This window comes from Dama dama, chromosome 3 (genome assembly GCF_033118175.1).
Source record: "Dama dama isolate Ldn47 chromosome 3, ASM3311817v1, whole genome shotgun sequence".
Classification (NCBI taxonomy): domain Eukaryota; kingdom Metazoa; phylum Chordata; class Mammalia; order Artiodactyla; family Cervidae; genus Dama; species Dama dama.
Window position 1 is genome coordinate 20,370,313 of NC_083683.1, and position 26,251 is coordinate 20,396,563.

General features: G+C 37.3%; 1 protein-coding gene across 1 annotated transcript in view; it reads left to right on the forward strand.

Annotated features, from left to right (window-relative positions):
- Nucleotides 1-26,251, forward strand: part of TRHDE (thyrotropin releasing hormone degrading enzyme) — a 419,920-nt gene that overhangs the window by 287,242 nt on the left and 106,427 nt on the right. Inside the window, exon 7 of the mRNA XM_061121911.1 lies at nt 15,762-15,827. Coding sequence (XP_060977894.1) covers nt 15,762-15,827 — 66 coding nt within the window. The remainder of the gene's footprint in view (nt 1-15,761; nt 15,828-26,251) is intronic.

The window sequence follows — 26,251 nt, forward strand, 5'->3', positions numbered from 1 at the left end:
TTCTGTCAGCTATTATAGTTGTCAGTTTCGGTGCATCTGCAGTCCTTTATTCTGACCCTGGTTTGCATGTACATTCCTGCTTCAACACTTCTGTCTAAGGCCCAGCTACATATAGACTTTTAGATTTGATATCACATATGGTGAGTCTCCCTGTCTTATTCTCTTTCAAAATAATATTGTCAACTCTTTTCCAATCCATATGAATTTTCAAATGAAGACAGTTTCTAGAAAAAAATTTTGAAGATTTAATAGGTTAATTTTGGAATAGTTGACATTTTTACAGTGACAGTTCTCTTTAGCTTTGTAAAGGAAAATATCTAATTCTCCATTTTTAGGTTCTTGTGTCTTTGGATAATTTGTGTAATTTTTTTCCATGAGCACTCTGGACACCTTTTAATTCTTCCCTGTAATTTTTGGTTTTCTGATATTTATTTGTATATTTGCTCTTGAGAATAGGATTCTTTCTAAATTAATTATTTAAGTCAGTGTTTACTGATTTACATCAACTTTCTTGATATTTACGTATTGGTTGTGTCAGGCAACTTTGTACACTTTTTTATTGATTTTATAGATTAGGTCTATAGATTCTCTTGAATTTCTATAAGGACTTTCACATTATCTGTAAATAACACTAATTTATTTCTTCACTTCTATCTTTTGCTTTATAATTATGTTATTGATTTATTTATTGTGCTTTTAAATATAAATATTAATATAGAATATTTTTATTTCTATCTTTTTTTTATAGGTTGTTTTTTTTTTCCACTTATTTTTATTAGTTGGAGGCTAATTACTTTACAATATTGTAGTGGTTTTTGCCATACGTTGACATGAATCAGCCATGAATTTACCTGTATTCCCCATCACGATCCCCCCTCCCACCTCCCTCTCCACCCGATCCCTCTGGGTCTTCCCAGTGCACCAGCCCCGAGCACTTGTCTCATGCATCCAACCTGGGCTGGTGATCTGTTTCACCCTTGATAGTATACTTGTTTCAATGCTGTTCTCTCAGAACATCCCACCATCACCTTCTCCCACAGAGTTCAAAAGTCTGTTCTGTACATGTGTGTCTCTTTTTCTGTTTTTCATATAGGGTTATCATTACCATCTTTCTAAATTCCATATATATGTGTTAGTATACTGTATTGGTGTTTATCTTTCTGGCTTACCTCACTCTGTATAATGGGCTCCAGTTTCATCCATCTCATTAGAACTGATTCAAATGAATTCTTTTTATGGCTGAGTAATATTCCATGGTGTATATGTACCACAGCTTCCTTATCCATTCATCTGCTGATGGGCATCTAGGTTGCTTCCATGTCCTGGCTATTATAAACAGTGCTGCGATGAACATTGGGGTACACGTGTCTCTTTCAGATCTGGTTTCCTCGGTGTATATGCCCAGGAGTGGGATTGCTGGGTCATATGGCAGTTCTATTTCCATTTTAAGGAGTCTCCACACTGTTCTCCATAGTGGCTGTACTAGTTTGCATTCCCAGCAACAGTGTAAGAGGGTTCCCTTTTCTCCACACCCTCTCCAGCATTTATTGCTTGTAGACTTTTGGATAGCAGCCATCCTGACTGGCGTGTAATGGTACCTCATTGTGGTTTTGATTTGCATTTCTCTGATAATGAGTGATGTTGAACATCTTTTCATGTGCTTGTTAGCCATCTGTATGTCTTCTTTGGAGAAATGTCTGTTTAGTTCTTTGACCCATTTTTTGATTGGGTCATTTATTTTTCTGGAATTGAGCTTTATTTCTATCTTTATGGAGAAGGCTTACTGTTTCAGTGCTTAGTATATTTTTGGACAAAGGTGTTTAATATGTTAATGAAGTCCTTTCTCTTTCTAATTTATTAAGACATACTGTTTTGAATGAATTTTAGTCATAACTAATGTTTTTCATCTTCTCAATGATTTCTTTGTTTTCTAGTTTGTTTATTTATGCTCCTGATATGCTATCCTTTCATGAACATTCACTGAGCTTTCAGTATTGTTATGTTTCATACTTCTTTAGTTGAATGTTTTCATTTAAACTATTTCTGCCACTGTTGAAAGCTTCCTGTTTTCTTGTTCCAGATCTGTAGTCCTCCATTTTGGTTTCCTGATGACTTAAATGGGATCCTCTGCCCATGAGATTTTCCAGGCAAGAATACTGTAGTGGGTTGCCATTTCCTACTTCACAGGATCTTCCTCATCCAGGGATCAAACCTTCATCTTTTGTGTCTCCTGTATTGAGCAGGCGGATTCTTTACCAATTGTGCCACCTAGGAAGCCCTAAATATGTACTACCATGTTTTAATACCGATGCTGAAGAGTGCTAGTAAACAAAAGTCCTCTGTGTAGGACATACGCTGATTTTCACAGTAGTGAAGATTGAATACCTATGTGTTGGACCAAAGCTTATGGTTTGGATTGCTGATCCGAAACTAACAAGTTGTTGGTGGATACTTTTCTTAGCTTGGACCATCTTTCACTGGCAATGAAAAAGTTATGGTATTGACAAATAACAGGTGTGCCAGAAATAAGTCTAAATGATCTGACCTACATTTAAGTGTGTAAAGAGGAAATGGTCACATGGAACAATTAGTGAGTGATGTAAAATAGTTTGATACATTATGTAGTTTAGACTTAAAGGATTTATAACTGCAGAAGGGAGAAAAGCATTGAGGACTAACATATTTACAGGAAGTTTCATATTGTAGTGTGGACTTTGCCTCTGCTTTGGATGATTTAAGGGGCTTAGAATATAAGATCAGAAAAAAAAAATGGCATTGCAGTTGAAGTATATAGCATAATTAAAGCCTGAAGGTATAAGGAATTTTCATGGGATATGAAATCAGCTTAACCAGAGGCTGATTATTTGGCCATATGGGAAAAAGTATTTATAAGTAATCTATTTATAAAAAGTATTTATAGGTAATTTTTACACCATTTCACTGTGTATGGCCTTGATTTATTATCATAGGAATTGTTTTTTAAAAGCAAATGGTTTGGTGGGCAGAGTGCTAACGTAAAAATGATGCTAATGATGAAGATGATGACAATAACTACAAACTTCTGTTGAAGCATATTACTTGCCTCGAACTGATCCAAGGACTTCATATGAATGATTTAGGTGAGTCCTCAGAAAATTCTTGAGGTATCATCAGCATCAGTCGAGTAGTCTTTTTTGTTGCTGTTGTTCTGTTCTAATAGTAAATACTTAAACAGCTTCTCTAACATGCCTAAACTCTCACATCTAGGAAGAGCTGGGACTTTTAACAGACATTATGCTTCTTCAGAAGTAATTATCAAAATTAGTCTGAGGTAGTCCACAGGATGGACATGTGAAAGTGAGAATGCATCTGCAGGTTGCTACCGGGATGCTGTGAAATAATTCAGCTGAGCAGTGATAGCAGCGTGGCCTCAGAAAGTAATCAATCAAAGAGGGCTCCGAGGCCCCAGGCATGAGTGACTGGGGTGGTGGGACATTAATTCTGCTTTCTGTGTCAAGTTAACTTTCTTTCTCTTTTTGTTTTCTACCCCCTGTTCCTCTTCCTCCTCTCTCTCTCTCCCTTCCTTTCTTTTGAGTAATCAATTTGAGAGTAAGTGATATTCAGGGTTAGATATTTTATGAATTTATTTTTCCTTTTCCTCAGGTCCTAGATACAGCTATTGTACTCTTGCAAACAATAAAGGAAAAAACATATGTTTGGAAAATCTCTGGAGGATTTAAGATATGCTTTTAGTCCAGACTGAAAACATTCTTCAGTAATAGTAAAATTCTTCAGTAACAAATCATGTCATATCACATAATCTCCACACATCTAGATGTCGTGTGAGGACATCATTTAGAAATTTACACTATAGAGGTAACTTGATTTAGGGTCAGGAGACTAATCTTTCCAGTAATTTAGAAAATAACAAGAAAATCTTGCCTTATAGGTTTCTGTGCTAATCAAAGAATGCAACAACTGAAAAACAAAATGGAAGGAGACAATTTCCAGTAACGACTATACTTGTCACTTTGAACGAATTACCCATTCCTTTGCCTCAGTCTCTCCCTTATGTACAGTGAATATAATGATATTGCATTCCTTACTTGCTCCTATCCTGAAGTTGAGCAAACACATCTGTAATGTGGAATATTGGATTGTAAGGAACTTCTTGAGAGGACTCAGAAGGGAGAGATTTTATCTGGATGTGTGCATTACTTTAAATATTAGAGTATACTCAGTACCAACTTATTGCAATGACTTATCATCCAGCAATTTATACTTGTTTGTACTTTAGCATTTAAAGTTGCCCTGTTGGATTAGGTTTTCTGAGAAGAAAAATTATGATGTGTGAGATATTTACTTGGGAGGAGAGCCAAAGGAGGAAGCCAGAGCCCCTTGAGATCACACTGCAGGTCCCAGCCTGTGCAAGGAGGGAAGGGACAGAGAAGCATTGCTTTGAAAGAGCTGCGTACTGCAGCTCAATTGCAAGAAACATTCATCCAGGACAATGGGGAGTCTGTGAGCCAGAGTTTTCCCCTGGAGGAGTCCCCATCTCTCTGGAACGTTCCCAATTTAGCTCCGCAGCCATGCTCAGTCATAGGGCTTGGAATGAGTTGTGAAAAGTGCAGCCTTCACAGGGGCAGAAGAAAAGGGGCAACAGAAGGAAATCGAAGCAGTGCATTTTCATAGCTTCCTTATCCGCACACAGCACCCTATACAAATATCACTCTTTTCAACTTTGCTGGCCGTTTGTTCTTATTGAACCTTCCCCAAACTAACTTTATGTCTCCTAGTTCATCAGTATGTTTTATTGTGCTAGCCAGTTTATGTCTTTTATGCCATCTCCCATCCTGGGTATATTGGTCAGCTCCTTCAACTAGGTCTTTTCAATTAGGTTTCCCTTCATCCTCTTCTGGGAATGCTTATTGATTCAAAACTGAGTGATTCTAAGAATTTCTGTTCTTTTTCTAAGTTCCTACTATACCCAGTGTTTCTGAAGAGTATCATATAACTATTTTGATTTGGAATCACAAGAAAGTCATCCAAATTGGTTAAGATTACTGATTTTAGAGGTAGGTATGATTGGGTTTCTGATTCTGACTTGATTACTTACTACCTGTGTTAATTTTGATCATGTTACACACATCCATCATATCTCAATTTTACGACCTGACACATAAAAAGAGTAGCGTTTTCCTTACAATACCATGAATATGGCATATTGTTCTTGTTCAGTTGCCCAGTCATGTCTGACTCTTTGTGATCCCCCCGACTGCAGCATGCCAGGCCTCCCTGTCGCTCACCATCTCCCGGAGTTTTCCCCAAGTTCATGTTCATTGCATCAGTGATGCCATCCAGCCATCTCATTCTCTGATGTTCTCTTCTCTTGCCCTCAATCTTTCCCAGCATCAGGGACTTTTCCAATGAGTCATCTGTTCCCATCAGATGGCCAGAATACTGGAGCTTCAGCATCAGTCCTTCCAGTGAAAATTCAGGGTTGATCTCCCTTAAGACTGGTTTGATTTCCTTGTTATCCAAGGGACTTTCAGGAGTCTTCTCCAGCACCACAGTTAGAAAGCATCTATTCTTTGGCCCTCTTTATGGTCCAGTTCTCACAACCGTACATGACCACTGGGAAGACCATAGCCTTGACTATAGGGACCTTTGTTGGCAGAGTAATGTCTCTGCTTTTTAACACACTGTCTAGGTTTGTCATCACTTTCCTACCAAGAAGCAATCATCTTCTGATTTCATGGCTTCAGTCATCATCTGCAGTCATTTTTGGAGCCCAAGAAGATGATATCTGTCTCTACTTCCACCACCTTTTCCCTTTCCCCTTCTATTTGCCATGCAGTAATGGGCATCTGCCATGATCTTAGTTTTTTTTTTTATATTTAGTCTTAAGCTGGCTCTTTCACTATATATAATAGTTGCTTGATGAATGACAGGTACATTATTACCAATTAGAACTAGAACTTATGACTTTTCTATACATTTCCACATTTTTTCACTCCCTCTTATCTTCTCACTGGAGTACTTCAAACCTAGTTCTACTCTTTCCAATCATATATTCTTGGGACCACATCTCCTACATGACTGAGAAGTGACAGGCCATGGATCATTCAGCATTATTAAGAACCTGCAATGTGCTAGGAACTTTTTTTGCAATGAATCTATACTGTGAATCAGACAGACTAAGTCTCCACCTGGATGAAACTGAATCTGTTTCCTCCACTGCAATGTCTCATACTTCAAAATGTTTAATTTATTTTTACTTCCCTTATCTGTTGTAGGCTTGTCTCAGTGGCAGCTTGCCCTTCTTCTTTTCTAAGACTAATCTAACTTTTCTTACTTAGCTATACTAGAATTTTGCTCCAGCATTCATCCCTTCACCTACTGTCTCCAGTATCTCTCTCTCCTAGATTGTCTTTTTCTATGCATAAAAATTCCTCCCATATTTTTAAAAGTAAAAGCACAAACAAGTCTCACGTGAACTTGCTTATTGCTTTCTCTTCTCTTCCTCTTTATCCATTGTTCTGCAATATGGCTTTTATATGAAATCTGTTTAAATAGCACTCTATAACTGTGGCCTACTTTGGCCTTCTTGTAGCTATATTTTTTTTTCTTTTAAAACTGAAGCACTTATTCATCAAACAAGTTTTCTATGACACTACCTATACCCAGTTATTGTTCTGTTTTTTATCACAGTGTTTCATCCTTAGGTCTTCATTTCATTTTTGTTTTTTTTTTTTGTTTTCACTGATTTTCTCAGATATTTATTGAGTTCCTATTCTAGGCACTCAAGTGCAGGTCATACAGAATCTATAAATGCTGTTTTAGAGTTTTGCCAAGAGAACGCACTGGTCATAGCAAACACCCTCTTCCATCAACACAAGAAAAGACTCTACACATGGAAATCACCAGATGGTCCATACTGAAATCAGATTGATTATATTCTTTGTAGCCAAAGACGGAGAAGCTCTATAAAGTCAGCAAAAAAACAAAAAAACAAAAACAGAAAACACTGGGAACTGACTGTGGCTCAGATCATGAACTCCTTACTACAAAATTCAGACATAAATTGAAAAAAGTAGGGAAAACCACCAGACCATTCAGGTATGATCTAAATCAAATCTCTTATGATTATACAGTGGAAGTGACAAATAGATTCAAGGGATTAGGCCTGACAGATAGACTACATGAAGAACTATGGATGGAGGTTCATGACTTTGTACAGGAGGCAGTGATCAAGAGCATCGCCATCCCCCCCCCCCCGCCAAATGCAAAAAGGCTAAATGGCTGCTGAGGAGGCCTTACAAATAGCTGAGAAAAGAAGAGAAGTGAAAGACAAAGGAGAAAAGGAAAGATATACCCATCTGAATGAAGAGTTCCAAAGAACAGCAAGGAGAGATAAGAAAGCCTTCCTCGGTGATCAGTGCAAAGAAATAGAGGAAAACAATAGAATGGGAAAGACAAGAGATCTCTGCAAGAAAATCAGAGATACCAAGGGAACATTTCATGCAAAGATGGGCACAATAAATGACAGAAATGGTATGGACCTAACAGAAGCAGAAGCTATTAAGAAGAGGTGGCAAGAATACACAGAAGAACTGTACAATAAAGATATTCATGATCCAGATAATCATGATGGTGTGATCACATACCTAGAGCCAGACATCCTGGAATGTGAAGTCAAGTGGGCCTTAGAAAGCATCACTATGAACAAAGCTAGTGGATGTGATGGAATTCCAGTTGAGCTATTTCAAATCCTGAATGATGATGCTGTGAAAGTGCTGCATTTTCAATATGCCAGCAAATTTGGAAAACTCAGCAGTGGCCACAGGACTGGAAAAGGTCAGCTTTCATTCCAATCCCAATGAAAGGCAATGCCAAATAATATTCAAACTACCGTACAATTGCACTCATCTCACATGCTAGCAAAATAATGCTCAAAATTCTCTAAGCCAGGCTTCAACAGTACATGACCTGTGAACTTCCAGATGTTCAAGCTGGATTTGGAAAAGGCAGAGGATCCAGAGATCAAATTGCCAACATCTGTTGGATCATCGAAAAAGCAAGAGAGTTCCAGAAAAACATCTACTTCTGCTTTATTGACTGTGTCAAAGCCTTTGGCTTTGTGGATCACAACAAACTGTGGAAAATTCTTAAAGTGATGGGAATACTGACCATCTTACCAGCCTCCTGAGAAATTTGTATGCAAGTCAAGAAGCAATAGTTAGAAATGGACATGGAACAACAGACTGCTTCCAAATTTGGAAAGGGGTACGTCAAGGCTGTATATTGTCACCCTGCTTATTTAACTTACATGCAGAATACATCATGCAAAATGTTGGGCTGGATGAAGCATAGGCTGGAATCAAGATTGCCGGGAGAAATATCAATAACCTCAGATATGCAGGTGACACCACCCCTATGGCAGAAAGCGAAGAGGAACTAAGGAGCTTCTTGATGAAAGTGAAAGAGGGGAGTGAAAAAGTTGACTTAAAACTCAACATTCAGAAACATAAGATAATGGCATCTGGTCCCATCACTTCATGGCAAATAGATGGGGAAACAATGGAAACAGTGAGAGATTTTATTTTGGGGGGGCTCCAAAATCACTGCAGACGGTGACTGCAGCCATGAAGTTAAAAGATACTTGCTCCTTGGAAGAAAAGCTATGACCAACCTAGATAGCATATTAAAAAGCAGAGACATTACTTTGCCAATAAAGGTCCATCTAGTCAAAGCTATGGTTTTTCCAGTGGTCATGTATGGATGTGAGAGTTGGACTATAAAGAAAGCTGAGCACTGAAGAATTGATGCTTTTGAACTGTGGTGCTGGAGAAAACTCTTGAGAGTCCCTTGGACAGCAAGGAGATCCCACCAGTACATCCTAAAGGAAATCAATCCTAAATATTCATTGGAAGGACTGATGCTGAAGCTGAAATTCCAATACTTTGGATCAGTACTGGTTGAAAGAACTGCCTCATTGAGAAAGACCCTGATACTAGGAAAGATTGAAGACAGGAGGAGAAGGGGACAACAGAGGATGAGATGGTTGGATGGCATCATGGACTCAATGGACATGGGTTTATGGACAGAAGCTCTGGGAGTTGGTGATGGACAGGGAGGCCTGGCCATGGGGCATTGCAGTCCATGGGGTCACAGAGTCAGATGCTACTGAATGACTGAACTGAACTGAACTGACCTCCTTCACTAAAACTTCAGCACATATCTGTTGGTCATCTCATTCCCTACAAATGCTTGTTTATATCCTCAATCATAATCTTTCACTTAATTTCATTCCTATGGTCACATTTTCCTTCCATTTCTCTGTGTTCCTACGTGGTCCTCAAAATGCCACCTGTTTCAAATGAATTTGACCATATTCATCTAATACTTTATTTTAAATGTCTCATGTCTGCTAATATCATCTTGATCATCTGAAAGATGATTTAAGGCTTTAAGATGAAAGTGAGTTTTGTTCTATTCTTCAAACCAGTGTTTTTGCTTCTGATCATTTTACTTCCTCCGTGAAGTATTTTAGATGAGTTTTGGCTTTTAAAACCATCTTTCCGAAAACCCTTCCCAATCCTCTTTTTTTATTGTTGTTCAGTCACTAAGTTATGTCCAGCACTTTGTGACCCCATGGACTGTAGCCCACCAGGCTCCTGTGTCCACTCTCTTCCAGAATTTGTGCAAATCCATGCCCACTGAGTCAGTGATGCTATCTAACCATCTCATCCTTTGCCTCCCCGTTCTCCTTTTGCCTTCATTTTCCAAGCATCAGGGTCTTTTCCAATGAGTTGGCTCTTTGCATCAGGTAGCCAAAGTATTAGAGCTTCAGCTTCAACATCACTTGCTCCAATGAACATTCAAGAATGATTTCCTTTATAATAGACTGGTTTGATCTCCTTCCAGTTCAAGGGACTCTCAAGCATCCTCTCAGCACCATAATTTGAAAGCATCAATTCTTTGGTGCCCAGCCCTACTTATGGTCCAATTCTCATATCTGTACATGACTACTGGAAAAAGCATAGCTTTGACTAGATGGACCTTTGCCAGAAAAGCAAAGTCTCTGGTTTTTAATATGTTGTCATCTTTATAGGTTTGTCATAGCTTTCCTTCCAAGGAGCAAGCATCTTTAAATTTCATGACTGCAGTCACCATGTGCAATGATTTTAGAGCCCAAGAAAATAAAATCTATAACTGCTTCCACTTTTTCCCCTTCTATTTGCCCTATGCTCTAACAAAGTTCAAATGTATTAGTCCTGGTATTCAATTTTTCTAATAACTGCTTCAATTTTATATTCCATTGAATCTCTGTCAGTTAATTGTAAGCCCTTTTTCTTTCAGTATTTGCTTCCCCACTTGTGCTTTTCACTTTTGCACCTGCATGATATCACACAAAGGTTGTTCCCCCCATACCTTGAACACTTGTTTACCTTTGCTCATGGAATCCTATCTGTCCTTCAAAGCCCAACAGAAGCAACCCTTCTTTAGATCCTCTTTACCCTTCATCTTTTCAGATAAAATCAGTTCAGTTCAGTTCAGTCACTCAGTCGTATCTGACTCTTTGCGACCCCATGAATAGCAGCACGCCAGGCTTCCCTGTCCATCACCAACTCCCGGAGTCTACCCAAACCCATGTCCATTGAGTCGGTGATGCCATCCAGCCATCTCATCCTCTGTTGTCCCCTTCTCTTCCTGGCCTCAATCTTTCCCAGCATCAGGGTCTTTACAAATGAGTCAGCTTTTTGCATCAGGTGGCCAAAGTACTGGAGTTTCAGCTTCAGCATCAGTCCTTCCAATGAACACCCAGGACTGATCTCCTTTAGGATGGACTGGTTGGATCTCCTTGCAGTCCAAGGGACTCTCAAGAGTCTTCTCCAACACCACAGTTCAAAAGCACCTCCCCCTATTCTGAAGCACAGTAAGGTATTTTATTTCTTTTGTCTTTCATCTTATATTACATTGTATCTTTGCTTGAGTTTAGAGGATTGTATCATTACTATTTATGCTTCATAGGATTCTGAAAGTGTGAAAGTGTTAGTTGCTAAGTCATGTCCAACTCTTTGTGACCCCATGGACTGTAGCCCGCCAGACTCCTCTGTCCATGGGATTCTCTAGGCAAGAATACTGGAGTGGGTTGCTCTTTCCTTCGCCTGGGCATCTTCCCAACCCAGGGATTGATGCATTGCATCAACAGGTCTCCTGCATTGCAGGCAGATTCTTTTTTTTTTTTTTTAGTTTTTAAAACTTTATTTAAAAAAATTTTAAGTTTTTATTTTATATTATCTACAAAGTCAAAGTTTTCCCCTTAACTTAAAAGTTGAACCACTGCAGACAGTGATTACTTCATCAAACTTGATTTATAAATAATAATCCATCAGTTTGACGGTAAGAATTTACTGAACCTTTGTCAAGTTTAGTAAAAGGACGTTCCAAGCCTTGATTTTTTTTTTTTTTTAGCAGTAATGGCAGCAAGAATCACTCTTGTTACTTCTTTTGCTAGCTGATGCGTTCATGACTTTCAAGGGTCATTAAAAAATAAATAACTTCCAGTTTCAGCAAGCAGAGCTGGGGTACTTGTGGGACTAAGAAACAGCATATGGAATATGGAATAGCCCACTAATGCCTCCTAAAGGCCTCCACTCGGTCCAGATATCTTCCACTGCAAGTGAACTGTTGGCATTCCTATTGGATGTTACAAGAAATCAACCTATATTTTTTTCAAAACAAAATAATGAAATTCTAGTTTTCTGTGCTTCCAGTTGGTAGAAGCAGTAGAAGGGAGGAGGGAATTTGGCCTTTGGGCTCCTCCAGGGCGGCCTTACCACCGCCCTTGGTGGTGGGTTTGTACCGAGGTGCATGGGCCGTGTGGGGTGGCTGGGTGCAGGCCGGCGGAACTCGAGAAGGGGAATGGTGGAGATGGTCTGCTGCGCTGCTGGGAAACCCTTGTGTGGACACTGCGGACTGCAGGCGGGGGTCCTGGAAGGCGGGCTTGGCGCGAGCCTGGTAAATGGCAGACTGCAGGCAGATTCTTTGCCATTTGAGCCACCAGCAAAACCTTATAGGATTCTGAGCATACAGTTTTCCTCAATAAGCATATGTTAAAGAAATAAATTAGTTGAGAAGATCGTCCCCTCTTTAACAGAAAGTGACGTCACTCAGTCGTGTCCGACTCTTTGCTACAGCCTATCAGGCTCCTCCATCCATGGGATTCCTTCTCCAGAGGACTTTCCCGACCCAGGGATTGAGCCTGAGTCTCCTGATTGCAGGCAGTTTCTTTACCATCTGAGCTACCAGGGAAGCTCTTCAAAAGTGATTACTTATCACTGAAGCACACCAATAAGATAAATAAGCTAAAGTAATGAACTGTCTCTCCTGCCTGAGTAGTCTTCAAAAAGGCAAAGGAATTGCTATATGTGCAACTAACTTCTCTCTCATCCAGTTACTGTGGTGAGGAAGCACCTTTCTCAGCCAGGCAAATGGAACACCAAGTCATACACATTCCTTCTTCTGGAGATGTTTACTGTCATTGAGACTGCCATGCATGCAAATGCTTGCATGTAAACAAAGGAAATTTTAGCTAGGAACTTATATGAGAAAGATACTACAAATAGAAAAGTCACTAAATGAGTAATAGGTTTATAAGCATACTTTTGTAGAATTTTCTTTGTGAAAGTGATAGTTGCTCAGTTGTATCTGACTCTTTGCGACCCCGTGGACTGTAGCCCATTTCTGTCCATGGAGTTCTCCAGGCAAGAGTACTGGAGTGGGTAGCCATTCTCTTCTCCAGAGGACCTTCCCCACCCATGGAGAGAACCTGTATCTCCGGCATTGCAGACAGATTCTTCATTGTCGCCAGGGAAGCCCAGAATATTCTTTATAACACCTTAAAAAAAAAAATCACTTAGTAGTTTTTACCCTATCATCTCCCTGAAATTTAGTATAGCAAATATAGTGATATTTTCTTGATTAAGTCTCAGAATTATACAAATATTGTAGAAATAGTATGTTTATTTCCCATAAAAGCTACTTAGGCTGTGTAACATCCAGTTTCTTTGATTGGGGCTGGAATTTTGAATCGCAAGTGAGTATAAATTATAATATTGCAAATTATATTGGTGAAAAAATATTTTAAAGACCCAGTGAAAGGGGATTTACTGTTTTCTTTTTGAACAAGGGTTTACAGTGAGGTTTGCCTGCATTAAGAAGTGTAATCTTTGTTATAACCCATATAGTAGGTGCTCAGCATATGTTGGCTGCATGATGGCAGTTGAAGAACCCATCTGCCTATGAAGTTCTATGAAATAGTGATTTTTAAAATTGAGTTTTGGAAAGAGAAGTCTAGTTAAATATAGAAGAATGCATGCATGCTACTCTGGAAAACTTAAAATATTCAAATTGGCAGACAAACATATTTTTGAAAAGTTAATTAAAGTATACAATATAATCATAAGAGAGAGTCCCATAGTATATAACTTTAAAATATTAAATATATTCCTAGGTTTTCTTTCCTGTTAGTACTCTGTTCCAGCTCAACCCAGACAGGAAAACAGGTACATTCTTTATGATTAGAAAGGACTCTTTTGTCATTAGCCCATACCAGATTGATAGTTTTTATAGCCTGACAAGAGACCAAGTCTTCATTACCTAGAGGGAAACACTTAAATCATCCAAAGATGGCTGTTTTGTCCTGAGGAAGGTTTTCCGATGACTGCTCGGGATTCTGCTTACTCCCCAGGTAGCAAGGGTTAGTTTTGCTGCAGAACTGACAATGTCCACCTTGGGGTGGGTAGATTAGATTGGGAATGTATAGGAGGGGAGCTTGTCAAGGAAATTCAAGGAGCAGAATTGATAAGTTCTAAAGGGAATTCTAACCTGGTCCCCAGACTGAATCATAGATGCTTACACTTTATGGACTTATACAACTGTGCGGAAGATACAGAGTAAGAAGCAGAAGAAAGAGCACAGAGTAGACGCTGTGGAAGAAAAATATACCAGAAGAGGTATACAACTCTACGGCTTGTCCAGGGAGTCCATCATTTGTTGAGTTGTGAATAAAATACCAATTTGGGGAGCAACTCTGGTGATGACTGAATTTTTTGGAGACATTTCTCTAATGCTGATTCGTAGAGCCTGAGTTCTCTATTGCATTAAAATTCTGGAATTACAGGGAGCAGTTCTGGTAACAATGGAAATTCATTCTTGTGTCTCTATACTTGTTGCCACCCAGCCCCAGGCTGGATGAGTCTATACGAGGTTCGTATGATTCTTTTAAAAAAAAAGAGATACCTGGTAAGAAATTAGCTTGATGGGTATGAATTTAAAGTGAGTATGAAGTTAGAAATGTAGTTATAAAGGGATTTATTTCCCTTAAAACCAGGCTATCTTTTTTTTTTTAAGATTTTTAAAAGTTTGTTTATTTTTAATTGAAGGACAATTGCCTTACAGAATTGTGTTGTTTCCTATCATTTATTTTTAAACTTTTGCTGCTTTTAATTCACTGCTTCATAGTTAAAACAGTTTGGTGCAGATTGAAATATCTTCTTGAAGGCTTATTTATATTTTGCATACAGATTTGTGATAATCTAGGCTTAACCATTGATTCTTGAAATTTTTCATAGTGATTACCTGTCAGCCTTTTCACACTGATATTGTTCTACAGTGTAAGAAATGTTAATGTTAGTCCCTCAGTCGTGCCCGACTCTTTGCGACCCCATGGACTGCAGCCCACCAGCCTACTCTGTCCATGAGATTTTCCAGGCAAGGATACTGGAGTGGGTTGCTATTTCCTTCTCCAGGGGATCTTCCCGACCCAGGGATCAAACCCAGGTCTCCTACACTGCAGGCAGATTCTTTACCTACTGAGCTACAAGGGAAGCCCCTTACAATGTAATAACCATTTTCAAAATAAGATAGACGCTTACATTAGTATTTTCTTCTATTACTCTAAATATTTATCAGCCTCGTATATGTTCTACTTGTATATGGATTTATAGAAGACTCTAAAAGGAAGAAAACACAGGAAATAAATATAATTACCTTGATATAATACTGACAGCTAACACTTCTATCATGGTTACTAATTTTTAAACCCAGTTTGAATTGCCTTACATTCGATAATGTACTTAAATTTCAGAAAACCATATAAATTGGGACTATTATTGCCTGTACTTTTCAAGTGGGAAAAGGGAGTAACTGAGGGTTAAATAGTTTAGCTGAGTAAACATGGAGGGTAATGCCAGAACCAGAATTTGAATCCAAGTAATCTGATTTCCTGGAACTTCCTACTCGCCACTTCTATAACTAAATGATTCTTGATTGAGCCAGAGATAGAGTATGTAGCTATGTTACTTCAAAGCTATATTTTAATAGGATTATTTATAACATGGATGTACCTCCTTTACTAGATTATGAACCTGTGAGTACAAGAACCTTATTTTATTAACTTTGTCATCTATGGTGCTCAGTAAAATTTCTAGTATTCCTGAATTACAACTTATTATTGCTCTGAGATATTTTATCCAAGAGACTTCTACTTCAAAATCATCAGTTTTAGATCCACAAAACTTTTAGATTGAACAAAAAATGCAATTGTAACCTATAAGTGAAGTATTGCATTCATAATTCTCTTATTTCTTAACTATTTTTAAGAATAAAATAGCATGAATGAAGACTATTTTTGACTGATATAGAATAATTTTAGAATCACGTTACTTGGTTGAAACTTTTTTCCTTTTCTTTTTTAAAATTACTCTTTCTTACAGGGTGCTGCTTTAATTAGAATGCTGGCTAATTTTATGGGCCATTCAGTATTTCAAAGGGGTTTGCAAGTAAGTAAAATGTTTTCTTTTTTTTTTTTTTTTTTTACATTTTTCCTTATTCTTGTGTTTATTTTGAAGATATTTCACAGCTTGGGAAATTGCTTATACAAAATTGCTGAATTTTATGGGAAACTACAAGGTAAGTAAGGTAAGCAGTGCCTTACCATATGAAAAATGAAAATGGTAGATAAGACTCTGTATTAACCCACAAAACTCGAAAGGTTATATCATTTAGAATCTCTTTAATATGCATTTTAAAATTGAAGTAATTTTCAAATATAGCAGATCCTAAATAGTCTATATACGATTTCACAAAAGTCTATTTCTGTTTTCTTCCATTTAAAAGTTTATATAAAGTGAAAGCAAATTATGTTAGCCTTTTTGGAATTATGCACTGTTTGAGAAATTCTTAACACTTTTTCAGATACGTGCCTTTTATGTTGTTCGCTGTTTTAATGTTGATATACAGAGATTGTTATTTGTTCCAAATATATTAAAGTTTTTTTTTTTTAATTAGGAAATACAGTACTTTAAATAAAGAAGGAAAAAAAGAAACAGTTTTATTATAATACATTTACAGTATGAAACATGGAATCTAGGAGTAGATTCTTAGAAAAGGAAGATTCTTAAATTCTTGAAAGCAAACACAAATATGGAAAAATAGAATTTTTATTCCATTGAATCTGTTGGAGTAAATCATGTTCCTAGCAGCTGTGATTGATGAATTATTTATGATGCATTCTGCTACTTAGAAGTGTCCTTTAAAGTAAATTGATGTTCACCTGAAATACAATTATGCTAAGACAGAGAGAGCAATCAATCTTATCTTTCTCAGTAAGCTTTTCATTTTGAAATTTAAATAAACTACATATGGGATCAGGTCATGTTTTAGTAGTCTAATTTTATCTTTACCCAAAATAAACTAAACAATAAAATACAAAACAAGAGTTAAATATGTTATGACAAAGCTCTAAATACTTAACACAAGAGAAAAAATATATATAAATTCCTTGAAGAATAATTTTCCTTAGAAAATATTTTTACCAAATTGTTCCAGCTGGGGTTGGAATTATTTTAATCAGCTCTTTCCATTAGGGCCACCATTGGAATCGCTGAATTCTGTTGACTCTGTTTGCCAAGTGCTAAAGTCTCTATTCTGATCACATAGTTAGGAAAATCTCTTTTTTTTTTTCCTCTGTGAGTGACCTCCATGAATATCAACTATCTGGAGAAATGTCCTTCCTTATCCCCACTCCTTTGTTTTCCCACTGAAGTTGTAGCATGGCAATACAGTTCCAGAAAATAGCTAAGCTTTCCTAAGAGCTCCACAAATTGAATTTAATTTCCTGGTAGCAAGTTGATGTGAAATCACTTTCTGTATATAATTTTTATTTAATTTTTTTCTTCTCATTTGTGTGTTTAGATTTGCTTGGGAGATTGAATAACTATACTTATGTTATCTGGGAATGATTTTTTTTCAATGTTTTTCCTTTTCTTATGGTACTTTCTGTGGTGTGCAAAATAGATCAACTTTTAATACACCCTCTTCTGCTGACCCAGTCTGTTCAGGTTTGTCTGTAACGGACTCTACCCTCCAACTCCCATGATATTAAACTTTCATTTGAAGCGTGTATTAATGTGTGCCATTATGCGCTGGTACTTGATTTGGTTAATTCTCAACTCAGGGACTCTGTGTTTGTCAACATTGCATTTCGTTTGCCTGTGACATCTCATTGATCAGATAGATCTTTATCCTTCAGTACTTTCCTTGCCGCTTTATTTATACTCATCACTCAAACTGATTTAGTGTATCATCAGCAGTTTGGATTAGTTTACAGTAGATTCGTGTGTCTAGGTGATAAATTATCATCTCTTGTGCATGAAGATGCATGGGATATGGCTTGAAAATGACCTCCTGAACAGACACTTCATGTCATGGTGCTGAGTGGTCACAGAGTTGATATTAATATATTTCCCATCCACAAGCCTCTGGGGAATCTTGGTTTACATGTTGCTGAAAGAGCTAATCTAGACTGTCAGTGCTTATCTCTGCTGGAAAATCTATTAATTGTTTTTATATTAACAATGGCTATTTCTATGTTGACAAGTGGAAGTTTATATTTGCACATAGACCCAGGGTTAGATTTACAAATGTAGGCATCCTAAATTGCAAATAGTATTTTTTTCATATATTCTCCCCCTATTCCACCATCCCTCTCTTTCTTTCTTCTTCCCTCCCTCCATATTTCCTTTCTTTCTTTTTTTTTTTTTTTTGTTTTGTTTTAGTACTTGGACCTTAGCCCTGGTGTTACACACCTGAACAATATTATAATGGTGGTTTCTTCTGAAACTTTGTTTCTCTTGAATCTTTTAGTCCTTGTGATCCTTCTTAAGCTCTTTTGGGAATAAGGAAAATGTATTTTACAAATACATTCACAAATAAATAAAACAATATATTTATACAATATAAATTTAAAATATAATAAAAACACATAATGACATATTATATTAATAAAGTACAAATGTAATGTTATATAATAAATATAATAAAAATAGTATAAAGGTAGATGAGTTAACATGTTTATATTTAACTTAGCAAGTATCTGTGTATTGATTCAGCTACATATTTCTTAACTTTTATAATATTTTATATTGGACAACATATTTCAAGTTTCAACTTATACATACATCCCTCAGTAGAAGGGGACTCCAGAGACTTTTTGAGAAAAGTTTTGTTTCTAGTATCCATATAATCCATTCAGTCAGCTATCTGAATATCTGGTAAATGGTTTCACACTGAATATTCACAACTTTCCTTGGTCTGATCTTCTTGATCTTTTGGTCCAGTTCCCTTATTTCTTGAATGTTGTGTGATGCTTAAATGGTTCAGTTTTGCATAATTTTTAAAATAAGTTGCCTCCAAACTTCTTTTAGTGTGTAATAGACAGAACACACATTCTGTCTGTTTAGATTGTAATAGATGGCATAGCTCTTCTCAGGTGGCTCATTGGATAAAGAATCCATCTACAGGCAGGAGACCACCTGCAATGTAGGAGACCGCCTGCAATGCAGGAAACCCAGGTTCCATCCCTGGGTCAGGAAGGTCCCCTGAACAAGGAAATGGCAACCCACTCCAGTGTTCTTGCCTGGGAAATCCTATGGACAGGTGAGCCTGGCAGGCTACCGTCCATTAGAGTCGGACATGACTGAAGCGACTGAGCCCCATGAATAAGTCAGTTTCCATTTTGTTTTGATGGTTAAATTGAAAGTGAAATAGAGCAAATGAAGTGTGAACCTTTGTGGATTATGTATGCCACTTATAAATAAAACATTTTTTTAAACACAGAAATATTTGTATTTTTGCAAGTTCTGTTTAGCTGATGTTCTTCCATAGTAGATTACCCAAAACAATTGCTGGAATATTTTGGGACACAAGAGGCAATGGAATAAGTAGGGAGAAACATTATTCTTTTTTTAAACTCTTTATTTTGTGTTGGGAGTATAACTGATTAGCAATGTTGTGATAGTTTTAGGTGAACAGCGGAGGGACTCAGCCATACATACACATGTATCCCTTCTTCCCCAAACTCCCCTCCCACCCAGGCTTCCAAATAACGCTGAGCAGAGTTCCATGTGCTATACAGTAAGTCCTTGTTGGTTATCCATTTTACATATAGTAGTGTGTACATGTCCATCCCAAACTTCCTAACTATCCCTTCCCCCCATGTTTTCCCCCTGACAACCATTATTCTTGTTCCTAATTAATGATGGGCTTTCTGTTAGTCACTAAGTCCTTCCTGGCCTCTGACTTCATAGTTATAAAATGCAAGAGTAGAATTAAAAATTAAATTTTTTCATCTTATTAATGCATTTTACTAGTTAGACAATTTGGATTTGATACTTTAATTTGGGACAACTGTTTCAATTTAATGGGAGAATTTAACTAGCGTTCCTGAATCTTCAGTTAATCATCTGCATAGTGAGACTATATGGCTTTGACCCTTTTGGGAGAGTTAGAGGATAGAAGTCAGGGAAAGCACTCCTAGATGTCAGAAAATCAAGAAATTTTGGTATCACAGAGAAAACAGCCATACATTCAGTGTAGCTCTAGTCAGGCTTTGGGAGAGCATGGGATCAGATGTGTTTGTTCAGTTCAGCATTTTAATCCAGAAGTCCTTGGAATCTTTCTTCGGTTGACTTCAGTGGCATTGTGTTCTGAGTTAACCTCATGCTCGACCTCTACTACTGCAAGAATTGCTGAACCTTTCTGAAATTTTCACATCTTTAAGTTCCTAGGTTTCTTATAGTTTAAGTACACATAGTAGTTTTTACCCATGTGTACAATGTTTGTACATATGATCAATAAATTGGGATCTACTTCTTTTACCTTATTTTTATAATTTAAGCTTCCACAGCTCAAATCCTCATTCTTACCTAAGTACTCTAGACTTATTTTTAAAGTAAATCATTCAGAGAAGGATTCTTTTAGATAGAATTGTTTCACATGACTTTGACCTTTCTTAGTTGATTTTTACTTGTTTTCATCTCCCTAGTTAACATTTTTTATAATTTTTCTTTGAGTTTTTTGAAAAATAAAGAATAAAGGTATAATTTTAATTTGACATCCTCAGATAATGTTAGACTCAGTAGCTATTAAAAAATAATTGGTACATACTACTACTGTTTTTTCTTTTCAAACAAAACAGTATCATTTTAATGATTTGAGCCTGGCAGTACTGTTCTTTATGCTGTTAAGAGGCAACACCAGGGAACTAAAATTATAAAGAAAGATCATTGTTAAACATGATATAAACTCACTTCAAAATCCGTCACAGTGAGTCACCTTCCTGGTCATCCAATGAAGGTAATTCAATATCATTTAAAATATGGTTGAATAAAGAAAGATCTTTTTGATTAGTATTTAACTGCTCTTTTCCATAAGGTAACCTACAAAAAGATGTTTGGCTCCAATTATCAGGGTGGAAATTGCTTATGCAAATCAATGTAAGGCAATGAGGTGTGGATAAGAAGTAAATATCATTATTATTGGTTGTGCTCATAAAATTCTGATAGCCTGAAGGTAATGATAGCATGAAGCTATAGGGGTTATCAGTAGCTACAACATACTCAATAACCTGTATTCCACGAGAAGCTACATGTTAACATGTGTATACAGGATTTTTATTTGAAAACTGAAAGCTTATGTCTGTGAGACAGTGGTTTGCTCCCTTGCATGTAAGTTTTTAGATAAATGGAAAGTCAGAAAGGAATGGAAAGTCAGAAAATAACAGAGGAACAGAGACAGTGTGTCAAAGTTAATTTCCTTTCTGAAGAGATGGTATTGTGTTTTTAATCAGATGGTAGCTGAATCATGCTTCATCTAAAACTGAATGACCATAGGCAGGTTCTATTCACATTTCTCCATGTTTCACTAAATCACTGTGCAGTTTTAGGTATGCTATAGGTAGAAAGGTTAATTAACTCTTCATGATAAGTTTTTGTCATCACTCAATACCGTATGATAATAATACTATCATTGATCATGTTTAGTCATTGGATTTGACCTAATTAGCATCTAACTTATTAAAGACCAACTACAAAGCTAAACTCACCGAGTATGCTATAGAGAAAAAAATATTAATTTTAAGGAAAGATTCTATGAATTTGAGAGTCAAGAATACTATCTCTAATAAAAGCCAAGTACTTCAAAAACATAAATAGCAAAAACTATTCATATTTCTTAATCAGAGAAAAATAACTTCTGTTCATCAGTTTTAGTTAATTTGCTGATATACAGCTACTGACTGAATTCTTATCATTTTGCCTCTGAAATAAATGTTGTTAGTTGACTACTGTGACTATACAGCAGTAACTAAAAAGCCTTCATTGGTAGTGACATATATCTCTATTTGTTTATCCCACAAGCATTTACCCAGATTAATGGGAGGTCTTAGAAATTTATTCTTACTGGTTTCTTTTACCTGTTAGTCAAGAGCTCAAGATATATTCATTTTGTGAAAGTGTTAGTCACTCAGTCATGTCCAACGCTTTGCAACCCCATGGACTGTAGCCCATCAGGCTCCTCTGTCCATGGAATTCTCCAGGCAAGAATACTGGAGTGGGTTGCCATTCACTTCTCCAGCAGATCTTCCCAACCCAAGTATTGAACCTGGGTCTCCTGCTTTGCAGGCAGATTCTTTAACATCTAAGCCACCAGGGAAGCCCTATATTCATTTTAACTAATAGGGTTCATACTGTAAAATGATGTTTTTGATAATTTTATTTAAAATATATTTGTGAAATGATTTGACATATTTGACTGATGTGTAAATATGTAAATATGCACATACTGGGATACGTATACCTATCTACAAACACTCTCTCCTTGTAAACATTACCATTTGGTTATATTACTAGTTCAGAGGTACAACAAACTTGCCTTAGAGGCATTTTCCTCTAACCTAATTAGCTCTTGCATCAGCAGTTTTCTTTCGTTTCCTTTTTTATTTTTTCTCTTATATTATGTTCTATTTTCAGAATGTTCATGTAATAGCCTAGAACTATACATTTGGCAATATTGAAAGCTTTAATGCTAAAAAAAAACCCTTCCATGTTGGGGAGATTTTTTTTAACTCCTGTTTTCATAATTGCTAGAGAATTCTAGTACATAGTTTAGTACTAGTAATATGACATAGATGTACATAATAATTTTAGTTTTTTTCCTAGTTGACAAGCATTTACATTACTTTCCAATACTGGTAAAATAAATAACTGAAATAATTTTTAAATTATAGATTTACCCATTGTATTTTGATTTTCTTTTAATCTACATTTCTGGAAACACATTACTAATTTTTTCCTCTAAGATATTAAGTCAATACATAATTTAGAAAGAAAGTTTGAAAGTTCTATTTTTATAATACACCAAGCAAATAGCATCATGTCTCATTTTCAAAACACATTTCTCACCAATTTAATCCATAAAAATTTGCTATTTCAATGTATGTGTTTTGATCACAAATGAGATTGAAAACTTTTCATGTATCCTCTTGCCTCTCACTGTTATCACTTACTTTTATATGACATTTTTATCCATGTGTCTGTTTAAAAAATTAAAGTTTTCCTTTTCTAAACTTGAAACTATTCATAAACAGTTATAGAAATAATGAACTGTAATATATTTATGCTAATTCTGTTTCCTCTCTGATATCTAAATGTCAAAATTAAGTTGTGAAAAGCCGTATGTTATAAATAAGTGGCTTAAGAATGCTGGAAAGACCTATCCTAAGTTATGTTTGGAACCTATCTTACAAAAGGTTCAAATGTATTCAAAATTCCATGTTGATCTACCTCTGTATTTCTGTCTATGGAAGAGAAGGCCCTGTGTCAGTACATCACACAAAAAAATGGGGATATCCCTGTGTCATCCTGCATCTTATTTCCTTTTGCAATCAGTCTCTTGTATTCACTTTTTCACTTCTGCTCAAAGTCTCTCTCTACGATGATGTTACAGATCATTTTTCCCCCCTTCAGAGCAATAATTCATTTTAGTGTCAAAAACTTTCCTTAATGCTTTGTGCTCGTAAACCAAACTATGATTTCTCTTCCTGCATCTCTTTATATCCCCGTAGTTCACCCATCAGATATGTTCAGTCCCTCATTTATTCCACACATACTGCATGGCCACACAATGTCAGATACCATGATATGTACCAAGTATTTAAATATTCAGGGTAGGCTACGTACAACAGATATGTCCCCTGATCTCATGAATCATATTTTTGGACAAGATTGATACTAAAAAGAAAATAGGCAAATACAGATATATTTCCTAAACGTGATAAATACGAGGCAGGAAAAAGGAAATAGGATGTTGTGAGAGAACATATAAGATGGGTGGGTCAGGCAACTTTAGATTTGGTGTTTAGAAAATCCTTCTTGAGAAGAAGGCATGTGTCCTGAGTTCTGAAGGATGAGAAAGGGGGTTGGGGGAGATTGTTCTGGGAAGATGGAAGCACAAAGGGCTGAAGGAAGGAACTCTGTGTTCAAGGAAAAGAAAGGAGCTAGTGTAGATGAGCAGAGTTAGTCAGGACAAGAGATAGGAGAACAGGAGCTAATTATGCAATGCCACAGTGCACGGTGCTTAAGAAGGCTGGGTTTTATTCTGAGTGCAGTGGGAGGTGATTCACCAATTTTAAAACTGGGATTCAACCTGGTTCTATTTATACTTAAAATAATTATCTGGCTAATTGTAGTAATACACTGGGACTGGGGCAATCAGCATACCAGTAGGGGAATTAGGTAATAAAATTAGGAAGATGGTTTTTGGAAGGTAGGATGAAATAGACCTAGGGATAGATTGGCTGAAGAGTGTGGTATGAGAGGAGGAAAAGGCACGTGAGAATGATTCTGAAGTTTCTGGCTTGGAAGCCTGAAACTTAGTCCAGAAGGGCTAGACTGTTGGAGGGGGAAGGAAGAGAAGGTGCTAGTGAAAGAGGCTGTATCAGGTTAAGTGTCAATTGCTCAGTCGTGTCCGACTCTTTGCAACCCCATGGACTGTAGCCCCCCGCTAGGATCCTCTGTCCATGGGACTTTTCAGGCAAGGATACTGGAGTGGGTTGCCATGCCTTCTCCAGGGGATCTTCCTGACCCAGGGATTGAACCCAGGTCTCCTGCACTGCAGGCGGATTCTTCACCTGAGTCACCAGTAGGATGACTGAAGAGGCAGGCAGAATGCCAATGGTACGATGTCACTCATGTCAAGAAAAAAAGCATATTTCAAGAATAAGAAAGTGACTAAGAAGGTTAAATGCTGCTGAGAGGTGAAATAAAATAAAAACTAAAAAGTGTTCCTTTTGGCAGTTTGCATATTTAATGACTTTAGTGGACTGTGTTAAAGGGTGGAGGGGAAATGTCTAAGAAGAGACAGTGTATCTAGGATAAAATTTTTAAAATTTGCCAAGGAAGGAGATCAGAAAAACAGAGGAGGTAGTTAGAGGGCTAAGGAAAGTTTTTTTTTTGTTTTAAAAATGGGAGACAGGTGTGCTACTTTTAGGCTGGTAGAGAAGGAGTCAGGACAGAAGAAGTTGGTAGCACTGCAGAAGAAAGAGATAACAGGGGCTTTGGTTCTTGAGACAGTAAGAAGGCAGGTCTTCTATAAGAGAGACCCTTCCAGGAAATTTGGAGATTTGGAAATCAGAAAATAAGGGAGTTAATTTTCTGATGAATTCTATTTGTTTATTTATGTCACACCGTGAGGCTTGTGGAATTTTAGTTTCATAATCAGGGGTCAAACCGAGGCCCACACCAGTGAAAGCACGTCCTAACAACTGGACCACCAAGGAATCCCAAAATCTGTGTTTTGGCGTTCTGTGAGGCAAGGTCACTAGCTGAAAGGGAGGTAGTGCTGCGTGGTAGAGAGGTCTGAAGACAGACCTGGGATGAGTCACCTGCCTGCTAGCCCTGAGTGCCTATTTGAGTTTGGTGATTATGAATTTATAATAATACTCAACTGCTGAAATTGCATCATTTTTCTCCTGTCATGTTAAGCTGTACTTGTGCAAGTCTGAAGAAGCAAATACTTGAGTCTGTCCAGGATTGGGGTTGTTGCCAGGTAGTCTAATTGCAAAACAGAGCTGCAAGGGAGATGAGGCTGTTTGCTGGAAACTGATTCAGATACAACTATCATAGAAGCTGAATAACCAGGGAAACCAAAGCAGGGAGGACCTGATAGATAACTATCTGTCCAGGTAACAATGTCAACAGTAATATTTATATAATATAATATATCATTTATATTAGTAAGTATATGTGATTTTACCATTTAATAAAAGGCACCCCCATGCTTCTGAGCCTATGGGAAATTTGATCTGTCCTTAGGGAATTGCCCTTATGTCACTCCCGCTAATAGAAGAATGTTCTAGGGAACTTCGTCCGTCCAGAGCATCTGGTGAACACCTGTGTTCTCACCCGCACCGCCAAGCAGTGGTGGAAGTTTCGGGGAAGAGTTGAGGCAGTCACTGCCTGCGTGTTTGGTGTGCATCTGGTTCAAGCCTGGCCTTCCTGGTGCCCTGCAGGATACTGTCTGTCGCTTTGCTGCTCACTTAGGTCTGGCTATTCTGTGCTGAGGAGCTGCTAGTGACTGCCCTGCCCTCTCATCACTGGTCCCTCACCTCAGAACACCTCTGTGGAAAGCAGAGGCCAGGGTCTCTTTCTTTCTTCAGACTTGGGTAAGGGAGGTTTCTAAGCTTTTCTCACATATAAAGAAACTTTGATCTCAATTTTTTTCTTGCAGTTTGACTTTTTTAAAACTAAAAATAATATTCCTCCGAGCACTTTCCTCTTACAGGTTAGTGCATTTAATTTCCCTACCTTGGTCCTCTAGAACATTTTGACTTCTCTTGGAGACAATGTTGAAGAAGATGTTGACTCCG